The sequence below is a fragment of the Rhodamnia argentea genome, chromosome 11, assembly GCF_020921035.1.
Source record: "Rhodamnia argentea isolate NSW1041297 chromosome 11, ASM2092103v1, whole genome shotgun sequence".
In the NCBI taxonomy this organism is placed as follows: Eukaryota; Viridiplantae; Streptophyta; class Magnoliopsida; order Myrtales; family Myrtaceae; genus Rhodamnia; species Rhodamnia argentea.
The window spans coordinates 733,414-743,141 of record NC_063160.1 but is presented as its reverse complement, the minus strand read 5'-3'; the positions used below and the strand labels follow the sequence as shown (position 1 = coordinate 743,141).

At 41.0% G+C, this 9,728-nt stretch overlaps 1 protein-coding gene and 1 pseudogene across 1 annotated transcript; one reads left to right on the top strand and one right to left on the bottom strand.

The window, feature by feature from the left end:
- The first annotated feature begins 347 nt into the window (after positions 1-347).
- LOC115755892 lies at positions 348-7,950 on the top strand. Its single transcript, XM_030695477.2, has 10 exons — positions 348-898; positions 1,462-1,582; positions 2,298-2,383; positions 3,196-3,580; positions 3,685-3,785; positions 4,535-4,601; positions 5,471-5,698; positions 6,188-6,649; positions 6,845-6,917; positions 7,606-7,950. The coding sequence occupies exons 1-10, from the start codon at positions 462-464 to the stop codon at positions 7,848-7,850; spliced, it is 2,205 nt and encodes a 734-aa protein (XP_030551337.1). The 5' UTR covers positions 348-461; the 3' UTR covers positions 7,851-7,950.
- Positions 7,951-7,954: 4 nt separating this feature from the next.
- LOC115755918 lies at positions 7,955-9,527 on the bottom strand (annotated as a pseudogene).
- Positions 9,528-9,728: the final 201 nt, after the last annotated feature.

Sequence of the window (9,728 nt, the reverse complement as noted above, 5' to 3'; positions counted from 1 at the left end):
TCTCAGCACAATTTATGTTGTTCGGATGTCGGTCTCAATCATACAAATTCGATCCACCGTAGGCTTTAAAAATCAGTTTTGTGGTTACAAGGAGGGACGTAGGATTCTATTAAGACATGATATTCATTCGATGGACCATAGGCTTTAGAAATCCGTTTTGTGAGGTAGAGTATGAAAATTTAAGGATGGTGCTTGAAGTGACATAAAAGATCAAATAAAAAAAAAATTGCTGACCACAAATTTTCGATGAAATTACTGGAATGCCCCTTCGTCCTGGAAGCAGCGTGACCACCCATTTTCACTGTGCGGAAACGACAAAGCACGAGAGCGGGGAAAAAACGGGTGGCCAGAATTAACGGTCGAGCGCGGTGCTGTGAACTGAAACATACTCCCAGTCCTCCTCCTGCTCAATCTCGAGATTTTCGACTCCCACTCGGCACTCACTGAGTCGTCGAGTCGCCATGATCACCTGCAAACCATCCCAGCTCAACCTCGAAGCCCTCTCCAAACACCAGCTCGCCCGCCGCCCCAGAAGTAACGTTTCGTCTTCGCACCCCAACCACCCTGCTCTGCGCAGCCAATGCGCCGTCGTTTCGTCTTCACGACGGAGTAGCAACTCTGCTGGAGTTTGCAGCGTGAGGAACAGCAGCGGCAGCAGAGGGAAGAAAGAAGGTGGTGTTAATGGTGGTGGGTATTGCGAGAGCAGAGAGAGGGAGGGAGTGGAAGGAGGAGGAGGAGGAGGAGGAGAGAGAAAGGTGCATTGCGAGGTGGAGGTGATATCGTGGAGAGAGAGGAGGATCAGGGGTGAGATCTCGGTGAAGGCGGACGTTGAATCGGTTTGGAACGCTCTTACCGACTATGAGCGCCTCGCCGATTTCGTCCCCAATTTAGTCTGCAGGTGAAAATTGCATCTTTGAGTTGGGGTGGTTTGATGCTCAAGAAAGAGACAATGCTGGTTAATTGTTCTCGTATGGTATAGTTCTCTTGAATGTTTAATCTTTGAAATGTGATGGTTAATTGTACTTGTAGCCCACTTTTCTGAACGGTTCATCCCATCATTTTAGTCAATTAGTTCTTAGTACAAAGAGTTAATCATGCCTTTTGCTTTCTTTGTTAGAAGAAAGTTCCTTTTGGAGCACTTAGATTTCAGGGAGAACCGAAGCAAAATCGAGTGAAAATGGTGCAAAAGGAGTCATAGACCCGACCCAACTCGAATGGATGAGGCGTAGTTGTTTTAATTGTTGTTAATGTCATCAAGCATTGTTATCACAATACATAGCATTACTTGATGACGTACAGAGTGGTTAGAACTTACTCAGTGTACGGAGATGGACTAACTTTTTGGGTCATCCGGTCTTTTTGCAATACTTCATTTGAAGTTATGTGCCGTCCTTTTGTGTTTCATGGTTGGTGCTTGTCATCTGAACAAAGAGGCTTTTTTTTTTTTTTTTAATTGCGTAGTGGGAGAATCCCCTGCCCGCATCCTGGGCGGATATGGCTGGAGCAGAGAGGCCTGCAGAGGGCGTTATATTGGCATATTGAAGCTCGTGTTGTCTTGGACCTTCAGGAGTTTGCCAATTCAGTGAGCATGCTCAAACTTTCTTTTTTTCCATTTCTGTTTGTTTTAGTATGAATTTTCGTGCTTCTTGATTAAGTAGATCAAGGAAAGAGAAAAGTAGTGGATCAAGCTGAAAACCCGATAGCACCATTGTAAATTGTTTGGGTCCTAGTACGACAAATGCTACATGGATGATGATTCAACATCGACCCAGCTGAGATAACATGCTTCCTCTTTCTGCCTTGTCGTATTTGTGCATCTCCCAAAAAAGCCTTCACACATGTATATTCTATTTTGCTGAACTTCATTCATTGTATGTTGGACTGAAAAATTAGTTGACTGGCATTGTAGCTTTGCGATCATCACTGTCTAAATTTTCCTTTATATATATAACATGTGGCTCACTCTCCAACATGTGGCTTGCATGAAATGATATCAGAATATATGCCTTCTGTCAAATGAATGAATGGATATATTTGAAGACATTAACATAAGTTCTCTTCTGCTAGAGTATGTCCAGAACACACGAATTCCAAAAACTTTTATGATAACAGCAGTAGAGGATGGTGTCTCTCTCCTTTTAGCTACCATTAAATTTCTGAACAAGCAAGAAACTGAAACATGCATGTGGGGCTGTTGGACTCAATTACCTGTGTTGCATTAACATTACACTCGCAATAGATGGGTGGAGCTTCATCCATTACTGAGACTAAGTATTTGAAACAACCTTGTGGCGCAGGCTAATGAGCGTGAACTTCACTTTTCCATGGTTGATGGAGACTTTAAGAAGTTTGAAGGAAAATGGTCCCTAAAATCAGGGCCTAGGTGAGATTCTTAGTGCTTGTGTGCAAAACCTTGTTTAGGTGTCTTCATTCTGGCTCTAGACTTTTGTATCTGGAAAGCATTAGCCGTCAAGTTTCTATTTTCTTTAATAGGTAAGTTAACACCAAAAGTGTGGGTTGACGAGACACACTACAAGCCAATTGTACCAATGTAAACCATCAAACCAGCCGCATTAGCAGCGAATACATGAATGAATGTACATTGCCACAATCTGCAGCTGATAAAAATGAGCTCACCATGAGCTCTTATTAGTGGAACTCCATCAAATTTTCCCCTCCCTGAGTTATCAATCAAAAGAGTGCATCCAGTAATTTTCCTGTTTAAATAGATTTCCAATTTGCATGTTGTCAGTGATTTCAAATAACAGAGAATTCTTCTTTCTTTAACTGGGAAATTCTAAAAAGAGAAAAAGAAGGTACAAGTGCCACCGGAATAACAGCTATCATTATGCTGCGTCTTGGCCAGTCAGTCCTATCTATAGTTGCCTTCATAATCTCTCTCATTGTCTTACTTCAGTCCAAATGGTCAAGAAGCTACTTCTGTCTCATTACATATGTATACTATCTGGATAATTGGAGGATGAAGGACTCTCCAATCCGTCTGTTAAATGCTTTCAAGATTTATTATAATGACATCTGGGGGTTCAATGGTCTTATGCGACTAATAGGAATTATTCTTATATACTAGTAAACAGAGAAGAATGCTGTAACCTGCATTTGATCTTGTGCAACGTCTCTGCAATTAATCCTGTAGTAACCTACCTAATTTTCTCTTTTGATCTCTCTGCTATTCAGATCCTCAACAACTTTGTCATATGAGGTAAATGTGATACCACGCTTCAACTTCCCAGCTATTTTCTTAGAAAGGATCATCGGGTCAGATCTCCCAGTAAATCTTCAAGCCTTGGCATTCAGAGCTGAAAGAAATTTCGAGGGAAATCAGGAGTTGTCTTCAGCGATGAGTTATAGAGACAGAGCAATCAACGGTGCTGTTACTTCCATTGGCCCTGACCTGGACAATAAAGTGCAGCCTAAAGACATCAGCAGTGCTAATGCTAGTCAACTGCCTGCGTCATCGACTGAGCTGACTAGTAATTGGGGCGTGTTTGGCAAAGTTTGCAAGCTTGATCGGCCTTGTGTGGTGGATGAAGTTCATCTCCGTAGACTCGATGGCCTATTGGTAACTGAATGACAGTTTATATTAGAATATTCTGTATTGGGTTTTGTCTAGAAAGACTAATTTTGTTTAGGTGAATTCTGATAGAATGCTGTTTTGGGCTGAAGGAAAATGGGGGCGTCCACCGATGTGTCATCGCTAGCATAACAGTAAAAGCTCCTGTTCGCGAAGTCTGGAATGTCTTGACTAGTTATGAAAACCTTCCTGAGTATGTATCTCTTACTCATGCTTCTTATTAATTTAGTTGGATAAGGAATTTGACTCTTGTTCTCTCCTTTCTGATAGTACTTGTATGGTATCAGTGTTTTCACATTGCTTAAGCATTTAATGCAGGATTTTTTGTACGTCTGATTTGCATACTTAAAAGTTTATGAGGGAGTAATATTGTAGTTAGTTATCTTTCAGCCCCGAGTGAAAACCTAGAAATCCTTCATCACATAAACCATTAGCAAATCAAGATTCTAATTTTGAAATTTTTTTACACTTCATAAGCGGAGTGGACATGCATATGTGACTATGTCTTCAATTGGAAATTAATATGCACGAACAAATTTTTTGGACAGTTCAGTATCATTTCGTATATGTAGGTGCTTGGCAATCACTATTCCAGGGACAAATTCTGGCCTGATCTGAATGTAGTTCATATCAAACTTATTATTTGTAGTTTGCTGTCATTTAATTATCAATGTTCAACTGTCCAAAGAATAATATTTAACTAGCAATATGACAGTCGATGAGCTTACATGCATGATCACAAATGAAGATCCAGCAACAATAAGAAGATGAAAAAAAGAGAGAAATACAAATTCATGTATAGGACCAATGAAAAAACAAAACAAAAGTGGGAGAAATTAAATGGAATATATTTTATACAGTTATATACTTCTTTGTGCTCTAAGTACCCCTCTCAATACGGCATCAGCCTAAATTGTCTTCCTGTGCTCTACTTTATTACAGGATAGTTCCAAATTTGGCCATCAGCAAGATTTTATCCCGAGAAAACAACAAAGTTCGAATTCTTCAGGTACATAGAAGAAATCTTTTAGTCTATTTGGTTCAATAGGTAGAAAATTGATTTGGAAGCATATTCAACATTTCAAACGATGGATGTTCTGCCCCAGTTTGTAGTTGTTTCATGTTCAAACTACTTAATAATATCATTGATACTGTGTCCATATGACAAATGAAATCTGTCAAGTCTACTTCAAAAGGTTATGTGATGACACTAAGGTCCACGTATCGATAAAAGTGGACATGGTTATATTGGGTCTATTCTGATCCCTATAAAACTTAGCATTTCCAAGCTGGATATCTTTCTAATGAAAAACTAAAATCGTAGGCAAACTTTTTGAGCTGAAACTGTTACTGGTTATTTATATCTGTCTTTGATTGGTAGTAGACGCTAAAAATTAGCAGCCAAGATATGTCATCTGGATAGTATACATGCTTTGTGCTTAAAAAACGAGATGCAGAAAACAATTAATGTAAACTAGGACAGACATAATGACTTCAGGAAATTGTTGGTTTGAGGAATCACTTAGATAATCGATGGTTCAAGTGAGAAAACAGTTTTTTATGCATCATTCCTTTTAAGAAATTGTCTTTCTCTGATTTAATTCATCAAAGAAATGGATTGGGATACAAGGTTACATCATCAAGCCCCATAAAACACACAACATTCAAAAGGAACATAGACAATACCTACTAACAATTGAGACACTGCAAAGTATTAACTGGGTGACACTTTTGATATAGACATCTTCAACAGACCCTTCTCCAATGAGAATGTTGTGGCATGGTTGATACCTATAAATTCTGTTATAGCTTCCGTGTCATGTGCTTGGAATTACACGGCTTTCTGCTAAATGCAACTTTCCTTCTACATGAATGCAGGAAGGATGCAAAGGTCTGCTGTATATGGTGCTCCATGCCCGTGTTGTTCTGGATTTATGTGAACGTCTGGAACGAGAAATTAGTTTTGAGCAGGTCGAAGGGGACTTTGACGCCTTTCAGGGGAAATGGATCTTTGAGCAACTAGGAAATCAACATACGTTGCTGAAGTATACTGTAGAGTCAAAAATGCACAAGGATTCGTTTCTTTCCGAAGCTATTATGGAAGAGGTTTGATATTACTACAAATACTTCATTGCGTAGATGTTCTTTTTTCTTTGCCGAGATCGATAGATGGTCCAAAGCTACTGTATTATTTAAAGTTCTATGATTGCGGTGTCCTCCATTCTCAAAATTAGGGAAAACAAGTTCAGGGTGTTTGGTATGGTACCGTTCATTTTAGGAAGTCTTCTGAAGGAGCGAAAGCCTCATTTCTGAAAGCGGCTTTTACTTTCTTTCTGTCAAAGATTCGAATATGTGATTGTAATGCAACCACAGAAGATACTGAGACTAGAATAACCTTTTTTAATTAGAAACATTCACCAATCATCATTATCAACACAAACTTGCCATCAAAGAGAAAAAAATCTTTTGTTCTCTATCCAATGAACAGTTCTGTTGATGACTCATCCCCAGTTTGAGGGTCATATGTCTGTTGATACCGCCTTCCTCCTCAGAAGATGTGAAATGTACTAATATGCTGGTTTTCCAACTCCTTAGGTTATTTATGAAGATCTCCCTTCAAACCTATGTGCAATTCGGGATTACATTGAGAACAAAGGTGTAACAGCAGCTGACTCGGAAACAACTGGTGAAAGTAGGCTCTTCAGCGAGCAAACTGCTTCACCTAGTGTGGATGAAAACACTTCTTTCAGAGCTACAGCTGAGGACTTCTCCAACTATGATGATGACTTATCATCAGAAAGACCGAGAGTTCCGGGCCTGCAGAGAGACATTGAAGTTCTGAAAGCAGAAATTGTGAAATTCATTTCGGAGCATGGGCAAGAAGGATTTATGCCTATGAGGAAGCAACTTCGTTTGCATGGTAGGATCGATATCGAGAAAGCAATCACACGCATGGGTGGATTCAGAAGAATTGCATCATTGATGAATCTTTCCCTTGCTTATAAACATCGCAAACCGAAGGGATACTGGGACAACCTTGAAAACTTGGAAGAAGAGGTGGGTTAAGCTTGTCCTATATTCCATTAGCAGACTTCATTTCTTTCATTTGAGGTTAGGATTTTAGTTGTTGTAAGACGAACATTGTGAAGAACCGACTCTTTGTTTCCTAGGTTAGAGAAGATGCTTTGACTCACTTGTTAACTTCAAGATTATGCTACTAATTTGATTAGGATCACTTTCTTGTACTTGCAGGTACGTCGATTCCAGAGAAGCTGGGGAATGGATCCCTCATACATGCCTCGTAGAAAATCTTTTGAGCGCGCAGGTATGGACCGCAGAATGACTGATCTCTCATTATTTTTGCTGCATTTATCTGGAGATACCATCATACAAGCAAATTTATAGGTGCCATGAAAGTGCTAACTGATTTCTTCTTTTCTCTTGCAAGCTTTTATCTGTCTCCCCAATCTTTCCACATTAACCTAGTAAATTGAAACCATAGTCTGGTCATTAAAGCGTAAGGACCTCTTTGAGAACTAGTCAGATCAGCTGTAGTTCTTCTTCTTATTGCCATAGTTTAGGACTTCCAGTTATTTCTCTTTAAAGATAATGGATTTCCAGTTTCACCCATGACTTTTCCCATGGGGAGTTTTGAACAATAAATATCAAGATGACATGCTAACTAATAAAAGTGCATTCGAGGAAGTTTCTGGTTAGGTTAGATAGGTCTATGTATAAGAAACTGGTCGATCTTATAATCTGGTGAATACGGAAGAGCCAATCCGCTGGACGCTCGTAGAAAAGCTGCAAACAAGACTAGTGTCAAGTCATCTATACCCAGTAAAGTCATCGTGAATTATCAACACGGTGAACCGTGACGGCATTGCTCTATTCCGTGACTCATGGTAGTGAATTTCTATTATGTGGTGGTACAACTCTAGTGTACATTTAGATGCTGAATAAACTCGGATTATACCCTTCTCCCATCCTAACATGCTACAAATATTCTACAGGGAGATACGACATAGCACGCGCTCTAGAAAAATGGGGAGGCCTCCATGAAGTATCTCGTCTCTTGTCCCTGAAAGTTAGGCGCCCAAATAGACAACAGGGACTTGCCAAGGACAAGAGAGCGGATTCTGTAGCTGCTACTGATGTAGAGGTTGGGGATAGGACGATATCTAAACCCCACGTTTCGCAAGATACTCAGAAGTGGCTTTCTCAACTTAAATATCTGGACATTAACTGGGTTGAATGACAAGTGAACCTTGCCCCCGCTTTTAGTTTATCGAACCCGAAAACGGTTTTGGACAGCTCCATTTGATCTCCCATTATTTGACCTTCACCTTGTTTTCTTAGAGAGGTCGCTTACACTTTCTTCCTCAAATCCTCCGAGGAGCATATCAGCAATCTTTATACTAGTAGTTAATACAATGTGGAAGTACTCAAAGATCTAGCGACGCACAATGACACATTTCCCCCAAAAGCACTGATGGTTGAATGCACACTCAAGCACTTGATTCAAGGTTTGGCTTGGCTTCGCTATAGCTCATGACTTGGTATAGAGTCCATGTAGTAGTCGGCCTTCTCACCAGAAAGGCCTTTCATATAGTAGTTGGCCTTTCGAATGCCTCCTTCCTTACTTTTCTGAGAAGCCCTTTACGACGGTAAAGGACGGGGACTCACTCACATACTCAACAAGTTACTTGCTCTTTCTTTGTTACTTTGTCGGTGTTTAGCTATGGAGTGGATGGCGCGGTGATAGATCTCTTATTCCTTAGCGTAGCCTATGCAAAGAAAGCCTAGTCCCAGAAGACTAGGTTTGGTAACACCCAAAACAAATGAAAGGAGATGGTGGGTCCGCAAAGGAAAGGTAACCGGAGCCCCTGAGCTTCTTTGGAAAATTCCCTAGCGCCCGAAGCAAGGTAGGAATGTGACGGGGACCGAGGGTATTTCCCATTTAAGTTTACCATCCTATCATAGGCACGCTAGGAAAGGATTGGTCGAAAAGGCTTCACCAAAGACTTCATGGCCAAAGGAGAAAGCAAATGAGCAATCAAGCCAAGAGGCAACGAATAGCGATGCAAGTCTTCATCAAGATGAAATCATCTGTTTGCGACACAACGGGGGAAATGTTTGGAAGAAGTCTTCTACTGAGGGAAAGCCTATTGCGATATCACCTATGCCTTTATCGGGTGGTAAACACGAAGTTTCTTAATTTGTGATATGAAACTCTCCAATAATAAACATGAACACCGCGTTTTGGCTGTATTTGATGAACTCCTTCCAGTGCTTCCCAATGCTCATCTGCAAAGGGCTAGGCCAATGCAGGTAATGCCCGAGCGGGAGGAGGGGCGAAGATATTCGCCCGCTAGTATGCTGCTTGCCACTAAATGAACAGGAACTAGGGCTGGCTCGAAGAAGAAATTACCTGAGCAGCCTCATCTGAAGCATTTCTAGTCCATAGAGCTATCTTTTCTTGCTTAGCTCTGACAATGACAACTGCTCCGCAAATCTCATCTCCATGGTCGAACTGTTCACCAACCATTGCTAGCAACTGTTACACAGGAACAAAAGCATGTGTCAAACCGAGCCCACGCCTAAAGGAAAATTCAAACAGCTTCAGTCATTTGGGGGCAAAAGGGCATACCGTGCATAGCCAGGACACACCTGAATTCCCTCTGGAGAAAGTTGAGAAGCAGCTTCCCTCCGTTTGCACAGACAGGGTCCTCCCACTTTGGCTCCACTTTGTTCTTGAAACAGTGGAGGTCAGCTCCCACCACCAACTTGCTCGGGCGATGTAGGTCGTTGTAAATGCTGAATTCCAAACATCGTGAGTTCTTAAGATCTCAGAAAACTGTACAGCAAGCCTTAATTGTCATGGAGCATTAAGAAATGCACTCTATCGTCCTGGCATCATGCTATTACTCGGCATAGAATCTGAATACAAACTTCGTACTAGGATAACATCAGGCTACTAAAGTGGAAATTGCTTTGATGCAATAAACAAACATTGAGGCAAAGAAGACGGCGAGAGCAACTAGGACTCCGGCAACAGGTCCCACAAAGTTTGGGTCATACGAAAATTAGCTTGAATGAATAGATTGATGGGTTGGTCAGCTTGGCCAGGGACCTT

Coding starts and splice junctions, on each gene's coding strand:
- LOC115755892 (XM_030695477.2), top strand. CDS start 462: ATGATCACCTGCAAACCATCCCAGCTCAACCTCGAAGCCCTCTCCAAA. Junction 2,384..3,195: donor TCCCTAAAATCAGGGCCTAG/GTGAGATTCTTA, acceptor TCTGCTATTCAG/ATCCTCAACAACTTTGTCAT. Junction 4,602..5,470: donor ACAAAGTTCGAATTCTTCAG/GTACATAGAAGA, acceptor ACATGAATGCAG/GAAGGATGCAAAGGTCTGCT.